A 25,338-nucleotide genomic window follows, 5' to 3' on the forward strand; every position below is an offset into this window, starting at 1 on the left:
CAAATCTTGTAGTTTAAGACAGGGAGAAAGAAAGGTTTAACTTAAAGTACAAAAAGAAAATACAGTTAACTCGTCTGAAAGTGTTGTAGGGGGTGTGATGAATTCTTAAGGAGACCTGACTTTGATGTCTTTTCTATGCCCCTGAACAGCTGAACTTTCAATCTTTCCTTCTCCCACATGGTGAGAGATCTGAATCGTCTAGGGTCACTCAGTAGTTTAGTGCATTTAAGCAGAGATTGAGGGCAATTCAGCCAGTGGAGAGGGCGTGTTAGAGTATCTAGTTGCTTGAGAAATTTAAGATGAGAAATTCAAACTATCTGGTTGTTTGGCAGGTGGAACCGCATAGCCCCATTGTGCTTCTGTTAAGGAATGTTGTGTGTGCCCTTGCTAGCCTTGCTATCCTAGAAGGTTTGAATAGTCCAGATTCCTTTGAGCCACTCTTGATCCTTTGGCTAACAGTCAGTGTCATAGCATAGCATTCTTTTCAAATTAGAATATAATCAGTCTCCAGAAATAAAGATAATTTCCCAGAGGTAACTCAGCAAGTATTGAGTGAGCAAAAGGTGGGGAAGAAAGGGAACAGTATGGGTGAGGACTGTGGACCAATGCTCGTTATTTGAGGAGCTGCATGCAGTGGGGTCTGTGAGCGTTCCCAAGGTTGAGGGGGCCAATGACCAGTCGGGTGACATGTGTGCTGTTCTTTGGCCTGATTGCTGCTGCACCATGAATTCTGAGGTTTTCGAGTAAGGTTCTGGTTCTTCATCATTTAAAAATGTGAGTGTGGCATTAGGAGAAGGGCTGGGGTGACGTCCATAGGGATTGCCAGGCCTCTGCACTCCAGACTTCACTTTGCCACTCAAGACACAGCATTGTTGCTGCCACTCCTCCCTGGGTGCAGCCGTCATTGGTGGCTCCGTGGAGACTTATGGCTCTGCGCAGAGGGGCTTAGCTCTGGAGGCAGGCATCTGACCTGGGTTCACAGCCAGGCTCTGCTGCCTAAGAGCGTTGTGGTCTTGGGCGATTCACCTACCTGGCAGGAACCTTAGTTTCCTGGTCTGTGTCATGGAGCTGATGACACCACCTTTCAACCTGTTGTCAGGATTAGAGATAGGGTATGTAGAGTGCCATCATCACTTTATTATACTTTATTCTGTTGTGTGCCACGTGCCTTCTAATAATGAACAACAGCGAGCACCTGCTGTTAAGGAGAGTGACTGTATGAACACGTGCATGCACACTCACCCACCTACAAACTCACCAAAATGGTCCCCGGTGTCTTCCTGGTGTACAGGGGCCTTCTAAGAGCCAGGACTGCTGTTAACACGCAGATGAGACCTCAGTCCTCCCTGGGAAAAACACCTTTGGTCTGACCTGATCAAGCATGCTTTATGACCTGGTGGGGCTGAGCTTTTAGGAGAAGTGACAGTGACTAGCTGAGAAGGACCAGAGGAGGCGGATCCAGGCCTCATCCGTTCCCCTCACTTGATAGATAGGAGATCTAAAGGCAGGTAAATCACCTCAATGCCTATGGGCATTTTTATTGGGCATTAGAGTCAAGACTAGTGATTTGTGGGCTCAGAGTCCTTGATCTCACTTTCTTTAATACATCTAAGTTGATGAAACCAGGTAAATCACTAAACTTAGGGCCTTCCGACGTGTGAATCAAATTGAGACTTTTTGAAGATAAAAGGGCATCTCCTCCCAAGTAGTCAAATTAGTTATCAAAAAACACAGATTGGATTGATTGATTGATTGTAGAGATGTGGTTTCACTATGTTGTCCAGGCTGGTCTTGAACTCCTTCGTTCAAGGGATCCTCCTGCCTCAGCCTCCCAAAGTGCTGGGATTACAGGAATGAGCCACCATGCCCGGCCTAAAGCACAGATTTTCTAAAGTCTGTATCTTTTTCAAGAGTTGATGAGACATGTGAGTGCCAGCCATATGAAACAAATTGGCAAGACTTTAAAAACAGCCATTCTTATTTTAGAGTAGAAATAGCATTTATCATCAGATTGTTAGACTATAAGACCCATGAGGGTAAAACTCAGGTCTTCCTTGTTTATTATCGTATCTTCAGCTTGTGGGCACCAAAGGTGCATTGTGGGTGCCTGGTAACCATTGGAGGAATAAATTCTTCCTTTCTGTGTTTCTGGTTCCTGGGAGGCCTCACAGAGAGAACCTAGCCAGCATAGCATGTATGCGTGTAACCAGCAGGGCAGAAAATAAGCTCAACTGAGGTATTTATTATGTAATACTCAAATATTCATTTTATTTACATAAATTTTGCTTTGTGCCAAAGAACTAGTGAATATGAAATCTTAATAAAATATTAATATTTTCATAAATATTTTGTTCATATTGTTTCACATTTTTCAATCTGAGGAATTCTAATATGTTGTAGAAAAGGGTGAAAAACATGCTTTTTATGATAAAAATGCCTACAAATGGAGTTATGGAAAGCATTTGTTAATACTGTATAGAAGATTATATATCATTCTGATTGCTTTCAAGTTTTGGGTGAAAAAAAACAGTTGTTGACTACCTTTAAAATTATATAGTTAAAACTCTCCTTTTCCACATTGCTTTTCTTTGATGGGAACTAAAAAATCATGGTTAATTGTCAACAGGGAGTCAGATGTGTTAGAAATAATAATGCAGGAGCATACTAGGGCCGAGGAAAGGAACTTGCACGTTTGATATGTTCAAGAATCTAATGGCATCTTGGGTGGAATTTTAGAGAGACAGGGCTGTTTGAGGTCCAGTGGGTTTTGAAAGAGGAGAGAACTCAGGCCAGGTGCAGTGGCTTACGCCTGTAATCCCAGCACTTTGGAAGGCTGAAGCGGGAGGATCATTTGAGGTCAGGAGTTCAAGGTCAGCCTGGGGGCCAACATGGTGAAACTCCGTCTCTACTAAAAAAAATACACAAAAATTATCCAGGCTTGGTGGTGCGTGCCAATAATCCCAGCCACTCAGGAGGCTGAGGCAGGAGAACCGCGTGAACCCAGTTGCAGTGAGCCAAGATCGTGCCATTTCCCTCCAGCCTGGGCAACAGAGCAAGACTCCATCTCAGAAAAAAAAGCTGGGACAAGAAGGGCTCAAAGTGAGCACCTAGGCGTAGACATATGGTGGTTATAGATAAGCCTCGCCAGAGAAATGGAATAAATTTCATATGCTCAGAACAACTCCACCTTGATCCCTTTCCTTTGAACATCTTAACCCCAGTATCCGGTTGGGGTCCTGAAGTTCCCCGTCCTGCATAGCCCATGGAATCCACTTCTGGTGGCCAAGCCTCCTCTGCCCTCCCTGATTTCCTGCTGGACGGACGGGGATGGAGATCCTCTCCACCAGGCTCCTTAGTGTGTATGATAAATACATCTAGATGTTGTCATAGTCTGAATTTTTTGCAATGACAAAACAGTTTTATTTCAAGATGAAAACGCAGTTCTACTTCTGTAGCTGTTTGAGACATTGTTGGCATGCAACTTGTATGAGGCCTCTCCATTTCTGAAATGATTTAAACTAGGAGACACAGTATTGTATGTTCTGCCAAAGAAAAGTCATTAGCATGACAGGATAAATGTAAGACACCAAGGTTGAGAATGTGGATTGAAACGTGGACTTGCAGGACAAAAAGCGTGTGAAGTGCTTACTTCAGAGCACACGATTTTACAGGCTTGTGTTGCTTGCAAAAGAAATGGAATCTGCTATTTATGCTGCTTTGTCTCTGGTTATTGCATTTTACTCCAAAAACTGGGTTATAAGGATATTGTAATTGTTTATGGTGAAATGAATAGGATGGCACGTGGCTAGCTGGGTATTTTGAATTATTAATGTCATGGTGCTCGATGTTTTTAGTGGCCAATAAAGGCTTCCTGTTTATGGTAAATCAGGGTGTAGGATTTGTTTCATTATGTTTGTACACTACATAGTATTTTAATTAAAATATAATGTTGAAGTTACTTCAAGGCCTTATTTTAGACTGACTTTAAAAGGAAATGGAAGAGTCCATGTGGTAAGGCTTGTGAGTCATACAGTCCCCGTCGTCTGTGTGGAGGCTGTGGGGACCAGATCTGGCATGCAGAACCCCAAATCCCATGTCCTTGACAGACGGGTGGGGGTGATATTTTAGAATGCAGCCAACCTCTTTAACAACTGCCCTTGAGTGTTCAAATATAGAAATTGGAGTTCTGTTACCATTTTGTTCAAATGAAAGGTACTGCTAAAAGAAGTACTTCTGTCTGTGTTTCCGCTTACTGCACTGGCATCCTGTTAGAAGTGGTGTTCCTCAGGGAATCCTTTCATCTCCAAAAAGGATGGCAGACTTATGTTTTTCCAAGGAGTCATTTTCCTTTGTTGTACTTTTTAAAAATCCAGGCAAGGAGGAGAGGTAATGGAAGGTCTTCGTGACAGGGAGGTCATCATCATGTTTAAATAAGAGTTCTTAGAAGACCCCAGGTTTGTCATTGCCACCAAGCTTCCCCGAACCTTCTACCTCACCAGCAAGATAGATCACGAGTAGAATGTTCTACCAGATTTGTAAAAGAACACAGTATTAGTGACATGCATATTTTTATAATCTTTTTTTTTTTTTTTTGCAAATTGTTAATGCCCTTGGATTTTAGAGATTTTACGATAAAAGACAAATTTTACTGTTTACTGTGTTTACTTTTATAATAAAATCTCATTTAGAATTCAGGAGAGCTGGAATTTTCCTTGGTACTTATATAATAAGAAAATGATGAGCATGAGCCAGATTTAAGAGGAATGCTGACTCTTTTTTTTTTAAATTGTGGTAAAATAGACATAACATAAAGGTTACCATTTTAACTATTTTTAAATGTACAGTGCTGTGGCATTGAGGACATTCGCCTTATGCAGCCATCACCACCATTCATCTCTAGAACTTTATCTTCTCAAACTGAGACTCATTGTATGGAATGTTCACATTTAAAGTGCCATTTACATCTGAGATGCTCAGGCTGGTGCTCTGGACAGACTCCTTCCAAATTGCTTTTCCCTGTGAGCTAAGGGAGGGGGTGGTGATAACTAATGTGACTGGGCAGCTGCACACCAGCTTTGTTAGTTCAGAGCCCCATTTTACACACGAGAGAACAGACACCCAGAGCAGGGTTGGACCACTTGCCCCAGACTTGTTAGCTGCAGTGGTGGAATTCAGACAGTTGTGCCTGATGCAGAAGCTGTGCTAACTACCTCAATTCAGCGATGCTTCTGCCATCTTCTGTAATTCACTGAGCTCACCGTGCTTCTCCACGTTTAGTCCATATCCCAGACTCTGATAGGCTTATCACAAGTAGCTCTCTTGCCAGTTTCCATTCTGAGTTAAGTCATTAACCTCTCTCAAAGCTTTAGTTTCCTTCTCTATGAAATAAAGTGGACCATCTGTGTGATTCTCTAAGGGCCTTTTCATTTCTATCCTGTGTTTGGTATATTTTCACAATTGATGCTATGAACTTTTTAAGCTTTTAAAAAGGACGAGGTAGGGGGATAGAAGGTTTCTGGTTGCAGAATGGAAAGTAGGAAATACAAGGAAAACAGAAGGTAAGACAGGCACAAAGAGAGGATTAGGCCCAGGAGAACAGAACTGAACATGCCATCATGGAGGGGGCCAAAGGGCTGCTTCGGCTACTTCATGGGGTCTGCCCAGCGGAAAGTGTCTGTTTAACACATTTCCATTTTGAATGTTTGCAAAACACGTTTAAGGGAGTAAACAGCAAGAGTGGGCAGTGCTGAGCCAGAGCTGATGGAATAAGTGGGCCAGCATTCAGGTTTCAGTTCACATGTGGCCTTGTGGTGTCCTGGGGCTGCATTTGACTTCACCTAGGCCTCGCTGTTTATGGAAACAGGAAAGTGGCCTGGATGGGTGAAGGACTACAAGTGCAGGAGAGAGGATTAAGGCTGGCCCGCCCCAGCCTGTCAGTTTCACTCATTGCCTGTTTAATTCTTGCAGCAGTCCCAGAGGCAAGCCTTACTCCACCTTTCTATGGCCGTGGAGAGGGTGCTACAGGTGCAAGGCAGAGCTGGGTTCAGACCTTGTGATGTCTGATTGCAGAGCGTACTCTTCTTTCTACGTCCTCCACGAATCTCCACCTTCCCTCCCTTGTCCCCGACCTCCTCATGGTCATGACCACATACTCCAGGTTACTTACAGAATCCCTGTTTTAGCCCAGCATTAAGAGAGAGGACTCCAAGCTCTCATGTCTGGGTACAGGGCCTCAGACTATGGCATCAAGCAGGCTCACTCGCTCTCAGCTTTACTTTCTTCCTTGTGTAATTCTCAAGGAGGCCTCAGGCTCAGCAGAAGAGGGTGCTGACATCCTAGGGAGGACTGGGATTGACCAGGCTTGGGTCCTAGGCTTAACCCCTAAGAAGTCACTCTGGCCAGGAGGATTCAATACTCTCATTGCCCAGACCTGGACGTGTGTTCACACCTAGAGTTCAAGGACTGGGAGGCAGAGGGATGCTCCAAAAAGACAGAGCAGGTCGTACACATTCTCTATCCCCAGTAAGTCACTATCCAAGAACTTCCTGGCAAACATCTCAGCAGTTTTAGTGCAGGAACTAAATGTAGCGTTGCTGTCTCAGATTCACAGTCATTTGCAAGTCAGTGTCAAGCAGGCAAACTCACCAACCATCTGTGTCTCCTCCACTGTAGCACTTGTATGAACTCATCCTACAAAGAGATAAAACAATTAGAAATTAGACACTTGAGTTTCTAGTTCTAAGAAATATTTTTCAGCCTTGGCAATCAAATTGATAATTAAATTCAATATTTAAAGTTTTTTTTGGCCAACATAGAGAATTCATGAAATCTGTACCTTAACTTTTGGCTGGGTTTCTTGGAAGTGGAATAGTAAATTTTATTTATTTACTTATTTATTTATTTATTTATTTTTAAAACAGGGTCTGGCTCTGTCACCCAGGTTGGAGTGCAGTGGTGTGACCTTGGCTCATTGCAACTTCTACCTCCTGGACTCAAACCATCCTCCTACCTCAGCCTCCCGAGTAGCTGGGGCTACAGATGTGCACCACCATGCCGGACTAATTTTTGTATTTTTGGTAGAGATAGGGATTCACCATGTTTCCAAGACTGGTCTTGAACTCCTGGACTCAAGTGATCCTCCTGCCTCGGCCTCCCAGAGTGCTGGGATTACATGATGAGCCACCATGCCTGGCCTAGATGTTTTATATAAGCCAGCTCGTGCAATCTGCTCAAATGCCCTGTGGAGGAGGTAGCTTTCTAACCATTCGACAGATATTTGTGCAGTTGTAGAGAGAAGGCAGCATTTTCTGGCTTTTCCAACATGTTAAATAATTAGAGAATGCCAAAAGAATCTCCATTATTATTAGAACAGTTTCATGCGCAATTATACTCAGATAAGTTCAAGCAAATTATTCTATTTTACTTGTAGCAGATCCAAAGAGATTTAATTTTACATTTTTTAGGACTATAACTTTTCCTCTGAAAAATGGAAGATAAAATTTTTAAAATTTTTAAAAATTAAAATGAAGTCATCATGTCAGGTCTTGTTTATTTTTGCTTTGGCATAGAGAAAGGGTATATGGTAGGAGAGAATAGTCTTGAATGTCATAAAGTATTATGTTCTTTGGAAGGTAGATTTCAACATGACACAGAGGGCCCTTCCTTGAACCACTATTTGAAAAGAATTTCAAACATCTAGGATAGAATGAAGCATCATACATTAAGGGTAGATGCTGCTTTACCAAAATTAGATAAAGCTTGTCTTGATATGTATTGAAATGAGTGAATAGGTTTAGGAAAGGCTACATTGATTAGCAGGTATTTCACCACACCAAGCCCTTTTGTAAGTTATGTTTTCCTAAAATGCCCTTGTTACTCTGTGCATTATGTTATCATCATCTCGCAAGGGACCTGGGCCTTCCAGAGCCTCTGCTGTTAGCTCTGCTCCTGTCTCCTTGCTTGAACAGATTATCCCCCAGGCTGCTACTTCCAGCCACTTGTCTTCCTCTGCACTGTGGCAGGACAAAGAATGAGGAGAGCTCAGGGACTGGTCTTTCTTGACATAGATATCCAGTTTCAGGAAGATTTTTCTTTGTAATTAACCCTGAGAGGTTGACCTTTTATGCCCTGCTTATTAGCATGTTCCAGAGTTCCCTGAAACTCAGTATATTCCCAAACTAAACTTACTTCTTACTGAAACAAACAAAAATCCAACTCTACCTATTATCTCCTTCCCAACCTCCCAGTTTGTGCCAATTTTCTCAACACTTACCTATAGAATTGTCTTTGAATCTCTTCCTGTGCCCCTCTACCTGCTACATACATGTGGGATGAGAGCAACACTCTTCTGCAAAGCACTTCTTCCCACCCGTCACCCTCCTTCCCATTGCCACACTCACCACCCACCTCCATCTTGTCGGATCTTGTGTACATTCCCAAGTCTTTCCACACCTGTTTCCTCCTTGTTTTTACCCCGCTGCTGCTTCCTAACATCAAACCCTCGCTCCAGCCAGGGAAGGCTCCAGTGCCTTGTTCACGAGAGACTCTCCGTCCCCTGCTGCTATTGCCTTTCTTCATGTTTTTAAATCTCCTCTCCTTTGACATTGGCTTTGAGCTTCACCTTCTACCTGAAGCTTTTTCTGACTCTCAGGTCGCCATTTCAATCATTCTCTTTGCTGTACTTCAATGAACTTGACCATAATATTAATTTTGCCTACATTTATACTTGGTTTGAGTGTTATTTCTTGGTTTGAATCTCATTTCCTTCATTATTTCCCTAAAGACCTGTAACTCAAGAGCACATGATTTACTCTCCTTACATCCAGTGTTACTTGAAGGGACTGAGCCTACTTTTAATGCTGTATTTGGTATGTTTTCTTTTATAACCACTGTTGAGAGAATACCTGGACTGTGCCCAGGTTTTAGAAACTTCCAGGGGTTATAATGAGCTGCTTATAAATGTCCCTTTTAATCAAATTAGTTAAAAATTGGAAAAAGGAAAAAATATACAGCAGACATTACTAACCTTTAAATTTTTATTCAAATAGCACCAAAACAGCGGATACTTTAAAATGTGTTTTCTTTGTTTTCACCATTGGAATGAACAACCAATAGAAGTCTGTTTGTGAAATTTTACTTAGTATAATGCTAAAAAATTTTCTAAATCTACAAACATGTTTTGTTTTTTTTGACAGTTCCTCAAAACAAAGGTGTATTTTAAGGAACAATAAGTACATTTTAGGTGATTGATGCTTTTTTCCTCCTCTTCCTCATAATTAAAATATAAAGCATGTTTGTTAAGTTTTGGCTAAAATGTTTGCCTGAGGGCAAAAGTATTCCACGTGGCCGACTGTGTTTTCTGGCTGGTCCTGTTTACGCACCTGCTTCCCTTGCATAGTCAGTCTTTTTATTCTGAGGCTTTTCTCTAAAGTTTACTTTTTATTTTTTTAATGTTTATCTAAAGTTTATAAAGTTATTAGGATTTCTCAGTATCCTCAGACCTCATCCTTCAGTTAACATTCACGTTACCTTGTGTATTTATCTTCGTTCTATGTCTTAAGATATTTCCACTAGGAATTCTAACTCTGAAATATTTAAAATGTTGACTTCAAAGTCAGTGGAACTGTGCCAAGCATGCTTCTCTGAAGATAAATGGGAGAGCTCCTGACAAAGGACAAAGTCAAGGCCCATTAACTTAAACAGGATGCAGTGTGTCTCAGGGAGGCCAGGCTTGTTCATGGTTATAGAAGGAAAAGCAAGCCTTACATTAAAACAAAAACAAACAGATTTTAACTTTATAAGTGATCGTTCCCATGAGACACCATCTCCTTGGCGCTTTCAGCCTCCATCGCAGGAACTTCCTGCCTCAGTGCTTTCTCTTGCTCCTGAGATGGCTGCCAAGCCCTCAGTTTCAGGGTGCTCTTGGGGGCACATCCCATTCCCATATGCTGAGTGGGAATGGAAACCCAAATTTGTGCTGATCAACCTGTACTCAGCATAGCCTGTGACTGCAAAAGGATGGTAGACATTGGGAGAGGCTGAGAGCAAAAACTTGCAAAGGGGATTACTGCACACATTGCACTGCCCGTGACAAAGAGTAATGATTCAGGGCTGTGGCTTCCCCCTGGTAAAAATTGGGAGACTTTAATTTCTTGGGCTCTGTTTTAAGAAAATCTTACATCATGCTTAAAAACGTTAATGCTTACATGCTTACTAAATATTATTACGGTCTTTGTTTTTGCTACAAGAGGTTCTGTTCCTGTCTAGATCCCCAAGATGATGGTAAACTTCGAATGGATTATATATCCACTGGAATGATGACTGTGTCTGAAATTTAATTTTAATTTGTTCAAAAACAGCTTTTGGCTAGAATCACATTCTGTTCAAAGCAAAAGGTGCCCCCCAACTCACTGATCCCTGAGCCTGGAAATTGTTAACTTGCCCAAAGAGAGATACAATTTTATCTACCCTTGTGGAGCTTACATCGTCATTGTAAGTGTAGGGCATGCCACGGTGCGGTTAAACACATCCACCTTCCTGTCATTAAGCATCTGACTGGATGGCTCAGGAAAGAAAATTCTGTCTGTAGACTGGAGGAGTCAAAAAACGTGAAAGGACGAGGTAGGACCGGAATGGACCTGAAGGACCCCAGAGTTGTCCAGGTGATGACAAGGAGGGAGAACATTCCGGGCAGGGGGTGTTTATGAGCCAGTGAGGGAAGAGCCTGAGCCACAGGAGCAGAAGGGCTGCCTGGAGAGAAAAGAAAACGTTGGAATAGTCGGATGGGGCTAGATTGTGGACATGGCCTTTTATCCTAAGCATAGTGATTGCCTAAAGAGTTTGGTGAACAAAGCAGCATAAAAAAAGGTTTTTTTTTTCTTTTTTCAAGGAAGATATATCTGTTGGGAAGGATGGATTGGAGTAGGGAGTGACATGAGTGGGGCAGTTTATATAGATAGAATTGGAAGGAAAACAAGTCTGGGAGAGAAGAGAAGAAGTCAGCTGTGGGCATTGATTATGCCTGAGAGATTCTCAGGTTCTGCCTTGGGAAAAAGGGAGAAGCTGGGATGGAAGCTGGTAGGCTGTCAGAGTGTATGGTGTTAGCATCAGTCAGGGTACAGCGATGGATTGACACCAGGTCAGTAGTCAAGAACCATAACACCTGCTTCCTTCTCAACCATAAGCCAATACACAGAAACCAACAGGATAGGACAGAACAGGTGGGAAGTTTGAGCAGCCAAGGTCCCTGTGGGGCAGTCTGAGCACCATGGAGAGGGATGTACAGGCAGCAAGAGTAAAGTTTCCAGAAAGACTCTGGGTAACAGACTCTGGGTACCTGGATGGAGATGTTCATCATTGGGCAAATTGTGCGGGTTCACAAACCAAACAGAAGGCAGACCCTGATTAATTGTCCAAAAGATGCTGCCATTTGTAGCCCACCACAAAGCAACAGAAGTGGTGTCAGAGAAACAATGGGTCTGTAAAACATCTCAAAGATAGAAATGGTGAGACTTACTGACTACAAGTGTGTGAGAGACAAAGGGGAGAGAAAGGTGAAAAATTCATCCTAGTTCCCAAGCCCATGAGATATAGGGCATGGTGATTCATAGAAAGATTGGGGAACGAATATGAAGTGTCAAGTTTGGGAGATGTTATATGTGAAGTGATGGGGTGCTCAGGAAGAAGCATCAAAAGAAAGGAAGGGTGGGGAGGCTAGAATTCAGATGAAATACTGGTGGCAAATTAACAAACTTTTTAGAGAGTCTAGCCACCCATTTATTCATTTAACAAATATTTATCATATAACTACTATATGTCAGATGCTGGCATTGGACAAGTTCTATTAATACAAGGAAATCAATTTGAAGATAAAAGATGCCAGAAAGGGGTGAGGATTGAGCTTTGAGGGATGTCAACCTGTTGTGTGGGAGAAGAAAGAGGAGTGACCAAAGGAAACAGAAGAAGAATGCCCAGAAAGAGCAGGGTAGATCTAGCTAATGTGGTATTGAGGGAACCAGAGGAGAACATTTTCAGAATGACATGGTGTAGTCAACAGCAAACATTTATTAAGCACCTTTCGTTGATGCAGAAAATACTTTGTTCTTCACCTCATCCCTTCAAAGGTAGAGAAGCCTCCCCTGGCCCCTGAACTCACAGCCTACCTGTGAGCTCTCTTTCATCCTGACTGCCAGGTTCCACAGGCAACAACTCCATTAAGCATGCCTTAGCTACTGCCCCTACATGTTGAATTTTCTGTTTTATATGTATTTTAAATCAGAATCCTTCCTGATTTTGCCCTTGATATGGTTTAGATATTTGTCCCCTCCAAATCTCACGTTGAAATGTGACCCCCAGTGTTGGAAATGGGGTCTGTTGGGAGCTGTTTGGGTCGTGGGGGTGGATCCCTCATGAATGGCTTGGTGCCCTCCCCATGGTAATGAGTTCTCTCTCTATTATATTAGTTCATATGAGAGCTGGTTGCTTAAAAAGAACCTGACATCTCTCTTGCTCTCTCCCCCACCATGTGACACGCTGCTTCCCCCTTCACCATCTATGAGAAAGGCTTCCTGAAGCCTCACCAGAAGTGGAGCAAGTACTGGTCCCATGCTTGTACAGCCTGCAGAACCATGAGCCAAGTAAACCTCTGTTCTTTATAAATTACTCAGTCTCAGGTATTCCTTTATAGCAACACAAAGTGGACCAATACAGCCCCCATTGTTCTGTGTCATTTGGGTATTTCCTTGAATTTGCAGGTGGGCTGCTGTCTTGAGTTCTCCCTAACTCAAGTCTTTTCCCTTTTGGCCTGTTCGTCTTTCTTTTTAAACCTCCAGTGTCACACATCTATTCTGCGGATGCTTGGTGTGTTCTGAGCTTGGGGCTGCACTAGCTCCCCGTCTGACCTCCTAATCCCTGCTGCCCGGTCAGTACCTAGGTTTGTTTTCATTTGTTTTGTTTTCTTGCCCTACCCTTTCCACACAGCCGACTTCCTGATTCTATTGCTTAACTAAGCCCTTGATACTATGTCCAACAGCTTTAATCTTGCCACCTGCTCAGACCTGTGGTAGACTTGACCTCATTACTGACTTTTCTGTGACTTCTCCCTGCTGGTCTTCCACTTGCAACAGGACACTGCCTGTTGCTACCATGTTAGTATCCTTTCTTCTGAGCTCTATCTTGAGTTCCTTAGAGGGAAGAAACACATGTCCCAAGAGTTTTGAGCCCTTACGATAGACTCTGATCAGAAACATCATGGATTCCATTTTCTAGGCTGTACTCGCTGCATTGGTCATTTGGATGGGCCTGTGGTTTCAGTAGTAGGAGAATACATCAACTGTCTGCCTTCCTGCCTTCTCCCTCTGGCAAATCCCCTTACCTAAGCCAACTCCCAGGACTGGGAGTTGGCCAAAGTAGGATGATCAAGAGGTCAAAGGATTCTGGGGTTTATAATGCCAAGGGCTGAAGATGATGGACTGTGCTCAGGTACAGAGACATACGGATCAGAATTCTGGCCTGGAAGAAATGTGAGGGAATACAGGTCATGATGATGGTTCTTCTACCGCCTCAGCATTCTCATCATTAATATCAAGACGTTTTGTCCCAGTTCCAGTCCTAAGTCTGAGCTCTTCAGTCAGATTTCAGTGTCAGAACCTGCTGTGGGACCCAAGGGCCAGCTGTACAGTCTTAGACTCATCTTGGCAAAATATGATGACACTCTACCTTGAGACTCTGTTGTAAAGTGAATATGTTTAGTCTTACTGGTGAGAATGACTTTTCCCTGGAGAAGAGTGTGCAGAAAATATCTACTTACACATTTAAGTCAGGACCACAGATTTCATGAAGTCCAGGGAGAATCTGACGAAAACACTTGTTTAGTGGACATGGAAACAGATCAGTAGTTGACCAAGAGCAGACATTGCCGTTGCCCACATAGCTTGTACCCTGCCTGGTCTTGATCCCCTTCCTTCATCTGCCATGACATCTATGTCCGAATTACTTACCTTACATATAGCCTTGCTTCTGCTTGTGCTCCCCTTTTATATGTGTGTCTTGGCTCCACAGTTAGACTCTCAGCTCCTGGAGGCCACCAAACATATTGCATTCATCTTTCTGTCCTCTGGTTTCATGTCTGGTTCAAGGGAGATGCCCAGCAGCTGTTTATTTAATGCATTAAAAAAAGATGAAGACCCCCAGTAGATACCTGAAACTGAGGATAGTCCTGAGCCCTGTACATGCAGCAAAACTAGCACAATTTTTTTTCTTCGTAATTTCACAAGTAGAAGATTTGTTCTTACTGTAGATCTTACCAACTTTGGCAGCAGTTGTCTTTTTTCTTATTAAGTTGAGAACATCCTATTCACTTAAAGGAAGCCCTGTACATGCAGCAAAATTAGCACAATTTTTTTTTCTTCGTAATTTCACAAGTAGAAGATTTGTTCTTACTGTAGATCTTACCAACTTCAGCAGCAGTTGTCTTTTTTCTCATTAAGTTGGGAACTTCCTTTTCACTTAAAGGAAGCATGTTGCAACTTTTCTTTGGCATATTCGAATTGCCAGCATCGCCTCTCTTGTGCTTTGGAGCCCTCATGAAGTAAAATAAGGGTTACTTGAACACAAGTCTGCAATACTATGACAATTGATCTGATAATCCAGCCAGCTACTAAGTGACTAATGGGCAGGTAGTGTAGACTCTGTATGCTGGACAAAGGGAGGGTTCACATCCAAGGTGGGACGGAGTGAGACAATGTGAGATTTCATCATACTGCTCAGAATTAGGAATTGTTTATTTCTGGAATTTTCTATGTAATATTTTCAGACTGCAGTTGAACTGCAGGTAATTGAAACCGTGAAAAGCAAAACCATGAATCTGGTGGGGGGACTCTGCTGTATATAGATATATAAGAGGAGTTTTTTTATGGGAGTTGCCTCACATGATTATGGAGGCCAAGTCCATGATCTCCCATCTGCAAGCTGGAGACCCAGGAAAGCCAGTGATGTGTAATTCATCCCAGTCCAAAGGCCTGAGGACCAGGAGGAGCTGATGGTGCAGCCTTTCCACTTGGAGACCAAAGGCCTGAGAATCTTGCTGGGGGGTGAGAGTGGGCTGGGGAAGGATACAAGTGTATGTCCTGAGGTCTGAAGGTCTTAGAACCAGGAGTTCCAGTGTCCAAGGGCAGGAGATTGATGTCCCAGCTCAAGAAGAGAGAGAGAATTTTCCTGTTGTCCACCTTTTTGTTCTATCTGGGCCCTCAATGGATTAGATGATGCTTTCTTTACCCAGTCTACTGATTTAACACTAGTCTCTTCCAGAAGCACCCTCACAGACACACCCAGAAATAATGTTTTACCAGATGTCTGGGCATCCCTTATCCCAATCTAGTTTATACATAAAATTAGCTATCAGGCCAGCATAGAGCTGCTAGTTGAAGTCCTGGGGTTAAATGAGATTGTAGGAGAGAAAATGTAAGAGTGTGATAGTAAGACTAGAGCTTGGGGAAGATGAGCCAGTGAGGTAGGCCAGGCCCATTTGTGGCAGGGGCAGGAGGAGGAACCAAGAGTGACTCCGGGTCTCAGAGGCCTAGGAATGGATTTTAAGAAGGAAGGCATCGTTCTTAATCAGAACTGCCAAGGAGAAGTTGAACTGGATGAGAAGTGAGAAAAAGCGGTTGAGTTTGGTACTTCTGATAGCTGTTTGCAAGACTTCATAGGAGCAGAAGGCAGGTTTCAGAGGGCTTAGGGTTGAGTGGGTGGGAGGGTGGGGTGGTGGGGAAATGTAGGTAAGAGATGGGGCTGTGGCCTCAAGCACAGAGTGCTGATGAAAACAGGTCCTTTCTTAGATTCAGAGACTTGGATATATCTGTGGCATTGAGAGAATAAAGATTGAAATTTTACAGGGGCGGGAGGAGATTCTTCAAGTTCTGGGAGGGGTAAGAATCTGGCACTCAAGTGGAAGGTTAACCCTTATTAAGAACCAACATGTCTTCAACAATGCCAGGGAGCAGGGGCAAATGGGCAGGGGAAGGAGAATGGTCTGGCCTGGTGTAGTCTGTGGAGGAGTGCCCCCAAGGCCTCTAGATCTGCACTCACCCACTACCGGCTGTGTATTTGTATTTGGGGAGCAGGAATGTTTACTTTTAAAAAGCTGCCTTAGGGATAGAAAGCGCTGTGTGTAGGCCCTGCTGCTGTTCCTGTCCTCCCTGCGTCTTTCCCACAAAGGTCATGCTTACTAGCAGGAATCATTTTTAACCTTTTCCCATTGTGATACTCCCCAAAATAGCAAATCATAATTAAAAATGCTAAAAATCCTGCATGAATACATCTTTTTGTTTTATTTTGTTTTGTTTTTTTGGAGACAAGGTCTCACTCCCATCGCCCAGACTGGAGTGCAATGGTGCGATCTCAGCTCACTGCAGCCTCAACTTCATGAGCTCAGGTGATCCTCCCACCTCAGCCTCCCTAGTAGCAGGGATGCTACTAGGCACACAGCACCATGCCCAACTAATTTTTGTATTTTTAGTAGAGATAAGGTTTCACTTTGTTGCCCAGGCTGGCCTCAAGGAGTTCGCACTCCTCGGCCTCCGAAAGTGCTAGGATTACAGGCGTGAGCCACCGTGCCCGGCCATGAATACGTCTTCTGTGTCGCCTATATTGTTTCTGGCTGCTCCAAAAATACTGCCTTGTTCCAGGCTGGTAGGGTTTAACTTCTGTTTTATTCTAAAATAAAGGCTTTAGACTTTGGACCTGTTAATGTTTTTGAGAAAATACTTTTCACTTGATCCTGTTATCTTTTTTCTAAAGCTATGATGTTAAACTGACCCTATGTTTCACACAAACTGAATTCATTGTCCCTTTTTTCCCCCTCTGTCTTTTATGTAATTTAATCTGAGAACTAAAGGGGCCCTAGGCTCTAGTCCAACTCTTTTTGCCCAATGTCAGTCAGTGTTTAGTTTGAAGAATCCACACACCCACTGAATTAGAATTAATAAGTGTAGAGCCAGGGAGTTTACATGAAAAATAAATAAATAATAATAATAATAATTTCCCAAGTAATTCAGATACTTCTCATTTTGGAACCATTGGCATAGAGGTCACTAGTCTAATACTTTGATAGAAAAAAAAATCCTAGTATTACAGTAAAAAGAGTTGTCGTCACCTGCTAAAACCGGGTGTTAGAACAGAGGCCTCTTACTGTTCTACTAAAAATCCTGATACTTTCACAGAATTATCTACCTCCTTGGTTCCTCATTTGTTGTCCAACAGTATAGTAAAGACAGGAAAAAGCAATGACAAAGTCCTTAACACAGTACTAACAAATCTGAGCATTTGACTTAGCACGCTCTTGTTTTCCGAGCCCTTTGAAAAATGCTGGCAGTTAGCAGCATGCCTACTGACTCCACACAGAAAGGACTAGTGATACTGCTTCCCTTTTTTCCCAACAAGTCACTGCCTAATAACTAAAGGAAATTAGGAATGAAAATTTGAAAGAAGAAAAACTACTCAGTCTCACCACCTGAAGACAACAGTTATTACCATTTTCATGTATTGCTTTCAAGTACCTTTTCCATGTAAAGGTTTCTTTTTAGAAATGTAATTGTGGCCCTGTTTTTGTAAGCTCCTTTTTGTTGCTTTTTGTTAAAATTAACATGAGTGTTTCCCCATGTTAATTCTTTATGAGACATCATTTTTAATGGTCTGATGTTGCCTCATGAGGTTTATTTTTAGCACAAAATCTACCATGAGTTGTCACAGTTTTGTGAGGGCTGTCTCCATATCTGAAGTATCTGGTGAACTTTTAAAGAATTTTTTTGTCATGAAATATAACTGCCATACATAAAAGTTCATAAAACACAGATGTCCAGCTTAATGACTTATAAAAGGAACACTTGTGGTGTGACATAGACTATCACCAGCATTTACAACGCCCAGGAAGGACGTCCTTCTCTCCAGTGGTGACCCTTTCCCTTTTTGCCTGTAATCACTATCCTAACTTTAGTGATTCACTTCCTTGCTTTTCTTTATAGGCTTACCACCCAATTAAATATCCCTAAACAATGATGTTTAATTTTGGTAGGTTTAAGTTTTTGTAAATGGTGGCACATAGTGTGTGTTCTGCTGTATCTGCCTCTTTTCCCTAACAGCATTTTTTTTTAAGAGGGTCACCCAGGCTAGAGTACAGTGGCACGAACACTGCTCACTGCAGCCTCGACCTCCTGGGCCCAAGTGATCCTCCCACCTCAGCCTCCCAAGTAGTTTGGACTACAGGTGACGCCACTTTGCCCAGCTAATTTTTTTTATTTTGTGGAGATGGGGTCTTGCTTTTTTGCTCAGGCTGGTCTCAAACTACTGGTCTCAAGTGATCTTCCCACCTTGGCCTTCCAAAGCGCTGGGATTACAGGCGTGAGCCATCTTGCCCAGCCTTAACAGCATGACTTTAAGATTCACTGGTGGTGACGGGTGCACCAAGATCTCAGAAACTACCACTAAAGAACTTATCCACGTAACCAAAAACCACCTGTACCCCCAGAACTATTGAAATAAAAATATGAATCTTTTAGTGTCCATGTACATATGCTACAGCACAACCATACCACAGTTTCATTATCCACTCTGCTGTTGATATACCTTAGGGCTGTCTCTAACTGTGTAGACATGCACTTAGTCTAGTAGATATTCTGGTATATGTAAGCACTGATTTGTGTGTTGAATTTATCTCGGAGTAGAATTGCTGGGTTCCTGGGTATGTGCTAATAAATCATGTCACTTAATATTGCCAGACTTTTTCTAAACTGATTCTATCAACATAAGTCCCCATCAACAGTGAATGAGCATTCTTGTATACATCCTTGCCAACACTTAATATTGTTAGGCTTTTGAATTTTTGTCAATCTGATAAATGTGTAGAGTTATCACATGATTATTTTAATTTGCATTTTCCTTTTTACTAATGAAGTTGAATAACTCTTCTCTTTTTTTCTCTTTCTGTCTTTCCCTCCCCTCTTTTTTTTTCTCATTTTGTAAAATTCTATTTTTCTTGTTTAGTCAGTTGTCTTATTGATTTGTATAGTAGTTATTTGTATATGCTAGATCTAGGCTCTGTGGCAAATATATTTTCCCGCTTGGTGGCTTGTCCTTTCACTTCCTTATGGGCATCTTCTGATGACCGGAAGTTCTTGATTTTAATGTAATACTTTCTGTCTTTTTTTTTTTCTTTATGACTAGTGCTTTTTGTGTTTTACCTGGTGACATTTTTCAGTGAAACTTTGAGTTGGTTGTCACGAAGGATGTGAGTCCATTGGAATCAAAGGTGGGCTTTGTAGAGACTGGTACTGGGTGTGTCCTAGTGCTGAGAACCGAAGGCTAGGAACTGAGAATCCCCAAGCACAATAGCTCTAGGTTCTCCAGAAGGCATTTAAAGAAGGTCATGATCTCTGAGGATGGCTGGTCCAGGACATTGGCAGGAGAAAGAGCTGCCTGCCTGATGGCCAGGGTGCTTCCCTCTGCCTCGTCTCCTGGGCTGTGCCTCTTGGGTCGGTGCCTGTTCCATCCTTTATGCAGTGCAACCTCTGAGCTTGTAAAGTCCCATGGCGTGTTATATAGAAGACAGGATTTCGAAAACATATGTTGGACTCGTCATAAGAAGTAAAATGAACACTTCCTCATAACTATGATAATGTTATCCTATATAATCCTCTCAGACCAGATTTTATCAAAGAAGGTGAGGGCTAGTCTGGTTGCCATTTTTACCTGGAAGTCTTTTACTTTATTTTTGATATTCAGTATTAATCATCTCTTAATCTGTGAGTCATTCATTAACTGCCTTCAGTTTTCACTTCTCTCCTCCTCTTATATTTCCTTTGATTTATGATTTTTAAAAATAATTGATAGCAAAATGAATTGCCTGTCCGCAAGAGTGGTCATTGTGGAAAGAACTCATCCCCAAATGTGGAAATTGGAGGCTCTCTCTCCAGGTGCCTGCAGACTCCCTGTAATGCCGTATCTCATGGTCCATATGCTTTTTGGGGTCGTAGACTACTTTGAAAATCTGATGAAAATTGTGGAGGGAGGAGGAGACCCCTGATGTTATTTATGCTCTCCCCAAAGACTCCCTGGACCTTAGGTTAAAAACTCCTGCTGAAACGGCCCTCCCAGTCCATGAAAGAAGGATCTTGGTGGCAGTTGCTGCTGGGGAGATCCCTGGGACAGCTTACCTTCAGCATTGAGACATGAGAACAGTGTTCCTTTCTAACCCCTCTCCCCATTTTGTCCTCGTGGAGGGTGCTTTGTGTTTGAAAATCCGTGGTCTCTGATGTGGATTTGGGCACAGGATGCTGCTGTATCAGTTGTTTCCTCAAACCTCCCCAACAAAACTGCCCGTGCTGACCATTTTTTAATAACCTGTTATGCCAATGGGAATGAAGCCCCAGGCGGGAACGCCAGGCAAAACCTGCATCTGGGGACCTCTTCCATAGGCACAGTTTTATTGGATGGTGTCAAGTTGCAGGGCCACACAGACACTTCACTTTAGAAATGGAGGACAGATGCTGTTTTTGTTACAATCTTTTATTTCCTCTCTTCTGCATGATTCTTAATAGTCCCCTGCCGGATCTCCCAGCTTCCTTTTCATGCTGTCATCTCCTGCCTGCCATTGTCACCTCGCCCTTGGACACTCCAGTGGCCCTCATCTCCAGGACAGCCTGTAACCCTTTAGCTTCCAATTCACGCTATCCTAGCACATCCTCCGCCGGCTGGCCTGGTGCTTTCGTGCTGCTGCATTGGGTATGCGTTGCACGTCTCCCATAGAAAGTCTTTCTCACCTCCATGTGTTTAATTCATGTCTCCATGGCACAGCCCAGGTGTGGTGCTCTCCATAACGCACGTTCCAATGCCCTGAATTCTTTCTTTAGGGCCTCCATTTTTCCATGGAGTTTCATGGAGCTTGGAGTGGAGGAAGTTGGGCTGAAATCCTGCCATTTCCATCAGCTGTGGATTGATAGTTTTTTTCGCTGAAGGCTGTTATCAGAAAGCATTTCATATTGTCCTGTAAGCTACAATACGTATTTATTCCGAAAAGGAGAATTGTGGGCTCACTGGCTTCAACTTTTCCAGATAATGTTGAATTGTTTCCCCAAGTGCTTGTACTAATTTACAAAGTAACAGCGTTCCACTTTTCCATGTCCTTGCCATCTTTCAACATTGTCTGGCTTCTTCATTTTTGCCTGTCGTTTGGGTATAAAATAGTAACTCATGGATTTAATTTGCATCTTCATGTTCTAGTGAAATTATCACATCTTTCTATGTGTGTGTTAGACATTCGCCTTCATTTCTTTCGCGTATTTGTCTTTTTCTTTTTCATTTCTAAGCACTCTTTAGATATTCTGGACATCCTTTGTAGGATAATAAGAGAGCATGTATTTTCCCGGGTTCCTTCTGTTTTGTTCCGCCATCATATCTAGGGTGCCACAACCTTCTGCATGGGCTGAGGTGGCTCCCTGTGATCTACTTGCTCTCAGGAAGGTGGAAGGGATGGGGAAAGCACACCATTCACTTTAAAGCAGGACCTGGAGGTTGCTCATGTCACTTCTGCTGACATGCAGTTGGCTGGAACTTAGGTCTCTGCACACACCAGGCTGCAAGGGAGGCTGGGAAATGAAGCCTGTATTCCACACAGCCCTTTACTTAGCTAACAATTTGAAGAGAATGGATCGGAATCTACTGATGGATTGAAAGACTTGGAAGGGTTTAACCCTGAGAGAGACTAAAGAAAATATAATTGTCTTCAAATTAATTGTCTCCCAGTAAATCATTTTCTGATAAATGTTAATATATTTTGTATCATGAAAACTTTGCTTCGAGTTTTTAATATTGCAATTTGCCAAACCTGCTTTTGTTTTTACTTCAGAAGTGTGTTTATGATTAGCAAAGAAAATATAAAGGGGGAATAATAGGAAATGAGATGACCATCTCTGTAGCTACTGAAATGAAATTTATAAAGCATATATGTAATTAGCCAGAAAAATAATATCATGTTTATTGTTTTTTGCAAATGTTGTGGAAGACAGAATCGTAGTCACTTAGTACCAGAACAGGCGCCTAACGTTTGTTTTTGTCAAGCTCACATTCATCTTAAACTAAAGTGTACAAGTTAGATGATGTGGTTTTAAGCTGGTAGATGTGGAAACTTTATGTGTTTAAGATACGGGTTTCTCTGTCCCTTTCTCTCTTTCTTCATACCTTAGCTAATGGCATACAACCTCTGATTTCTCCAGGTATGGTGTGAGTCCCGAGAACATTATCCTCTATGGTCAGAGCATTGGGACTGTCCCCACGGTGGACTTGGCCTCGAGGTATGAATGCGCAGCAGTAATTCTCCATTCTCCTCTGATGTCTGGTTTGCGTGTGGCTTTTCCGGATACCAGGAAAACATACTGCTTTGATGCTTTCCCCAGGTAAGTTCATGCTTGTCCAACAAGTGGTAAGTCAGCCAATGACCGTGTTTATATCTGATGCTCCCATTAGCTGTGTAAATATTTATTGAATGCAGCCATACGTCAGACCCTGTGCTGGGTGCCACAGGGCATGTGGGAACAAATATGACACACACTATCCAGAGATTTTATCCTCCCAGGCCTGACTCGCTTGTGAAAATCTCCCAGATGATGTGTAAGGACCTTGAGTATAATGACGCCTAGGGTTAATTGATTCAGCTCTAATATACAGGATTTTTAACAGCACCCATACATCGTAAAGGAACTTACAGTTCAGCACTCGCTCATTCATTCAGAGACACTTCTTGTTGAATCTGGAGCTGTATACAATATGTGTGATGGGGCAGCTAGTGGTGTAGACACTCAAAAACTCCAAGCAAGCACAGTTTGGAAATTTCTCTTACTTTTTCAGTTGGACAGTACGGCCAAGGGAAAAGGTACCGTGCTCAGTTAATCTTTGTAAATAGAAGAGTAAAGGCAAAGTGAGTTACTTGACAAGCCAGGTTTTGATCTTCGGTAAATAGCCGCAGGAATGGTATAAATGAACAAACTCACCTGCCACCCCCTAGTCTCCTCTACCACTTTGACCAGAAGATCCCACCCCTGCAGAGCTGCCTGCATGAGGAAAGTATTTTTAATACAAAATATTTTGCCCCTTACGCTTTTCCCACAGTCCTTGCTAAAGTGGCCTAGGATTGTTACCCCAGGACTGGCCCAGCTCATGTTGCCATTTTATAGAAAAACCTCAGCAGAAAGAAGACACAGTTTTAGGGTTTTTGATTGACCCATTAATTGCTTTCATCCTGCTATTGCTGGAAAAAAAATAAAAGATCATCATTTGGTTACATAAACATCTATTATACAGACTGTCTCCTTTCACAGAAAGGAACCTTCTGTTCACACCTTGGGTGAACTTCAGTTTTGTGCAGTTTTTACCAGGATTCAGTGAGATTCAGCTTCATGGGAAAGTTGCACTGCAAATTTCTAGTGGCGTGGCTGGGAATGCTAAGTAGGGCTAATGTGCCTCTCAAATGTGGCCTTATTTGTGCTGAATTGGTAATGAGAGGCCAGTTTGCTGAAAGACGGATACTTAGCATGTTTGTGGGAAGCAATGCGGGGAGTTACCCTGGCAACAAAACTAATAGGTTTTTTTTTTTTCCTGGCTCTTAAATTAGCATATACCTTAAAATACAGCCATCCCAACAAACTGCAAATGATTAACAACAAATTAGCAACTAATCTTATCTGAGTTTATCTGGTATGTCAGGTATCGGGCTATGCATTTCATGTTCATGGTCCCCCTTCATCTTTACAAGAGTCTTATGAAGTTTGTGCCGGGCACAATTGCTCATGCCTGTAATCCCAGTACTTTGGGAGGCCGAGGAGGGTGGATTGCCAGAATTCAGGAGTTCGAAACCAGCCTGGGTAACATGGTGAAACCCCATCTCTACTAAAAATAAAAAAAATTAAAAAAATGAGACGAGCGTGGTGGTGCACGCCTGTAATCCCAGCTACTGGGGAGGCTGAGGCATGAGAATTGCTTGAACCCAGGAGGCAGAGGTTGCAGTGAGCTGAGATCGCACCACTTCACTCCAGCCTAGGTGACAGAGCAAGACTTTGTCTCCAAAGAAAAAAAAAGATGTTTGTCCAATTACTGTGCTCATTTTACAGATGAGGAAATGAGAGGTTAAGTAATTTATTGAATTAAGGTCGGTAATTGGAGGACAGGCACAGTGGCTTACACCTGTAATGCCGGCACTTCTTGAGACCAAGGCCGGAGTATCACTTGAGGCCAGGAGTACAAGACCAACCTGGGCAACACCACAGCAAGATCCTGTCACTACAGAAAAAAATTAACAAGTTAGCCAGCCATAGTGGTACACATCTATAGTCCCAGCTCCTCAGGAGGCTGAGGTGGGAAGATTCCTTGAGCCCAGGACTTTGAGGTGGCAGTGAGCTAGGATTACACTATTGCACTCCAGCTTGGGCAACAGAGCAAGACCCTGTCTCTTGCAAAAAATTTTTAAAAGGCTGGTGATTGGAGACAACAAAGGAGACGAATCCTCATATGTAATGTCATAAATTATTAATATGATAGATTTCAAACCATTAATGGTTGCATTGACTTTCATCATGAATTGAATTTGAATTTGGTAAACATCTTCTTAATATGTCCATTGTTGCCAAATGGCAGAATCATCTGTGTCCCTCTCCTTAAAGGAGGATACTTTCACATTTCCTTTTAATATTAAAACAATTTTAAAAAAAGGAAAAGGAATCCAGATTATTATTTCATTTATAGTTTATTTTCTTTTACCTCTTTTACACTTGGGATCAGATGATGGCAGTCAACTTTAAATACACCCTCCAGGCAGTAGAGATTCTCCTAAACTGTGCAGCGTGGAGCATAGTCCCAGGCCCATTGTAACTGTTGAGTAAATATCTTTTTAATTGAGTATAGTTGAACTCTCTTAAAGGAAGTCACTTTAAAATTAAATATAGGGGGAAAGCAGGTTTCCAAATAAGATTTCTAATGTGCATAATTGAATACTGCCACAGTGGCTCTGATCTTTGCAAATTACATGGCTGATGAGGTTTTGCAATCTTTCTGGGATGTCTTGAAGTGGTCCGCGGCTTCCTGAGTTTTTAATAAAGGCTAGATGACAGTTGTTTGTAGATCTTTGGAATGTGTAATTGATGTTAGAGCTCTTTATTATCTCCACGACCTCATTCCTGTTATTTAATAATCTCTCTGAGCTTCAGTTTCCTCCTTGATAAAACAGAGGTGGTCATTCCTCTCTCACTGTGTTTCATTAAATATTAAAAGAGATTTTGTGTGTTAAGTGCAAAGCACCCG

General features: G+C 42.4%; 1 protein-coding gene across 1 annotated transcript in view; it reads left to right on the top strand.

The window, feature by feature from the left end:
• ABHD17C (abhydrolase domain containing 17C, depalmitoylase) overlaps positions 1 to 25,338 on the top strand; it is a 60,111-nt gene that overhangs the window by 31,733 nt on the left and 3,040 nt on the right. The window contains exon 2 of the mRNA XM_054451782.2: positions 22,263 to 22,442. Within this exon, the coding sequence (XP_054307757.1) occupies positions 22,263 to 22,442 (180 nt within the window). The remainder of the gene's footprint in view (positions 1 to 22,262; positions 22,443 to 25,338) is intronic.

Source organism: Pongo pygmaeus, chromosome 16 (assembly GCF_028885625.2).
Source record: "Pongo pygmaeus isolate AG05252 chromosome 16, NHGRI_mPonPyg2-v2.0_pri, whole genome shotgun sequence".
NCBI lineage: Eukaryota > Metazoa > Chordata > Mammalia > Primates > Hominidae > Pongo > Pongo pygmaeus.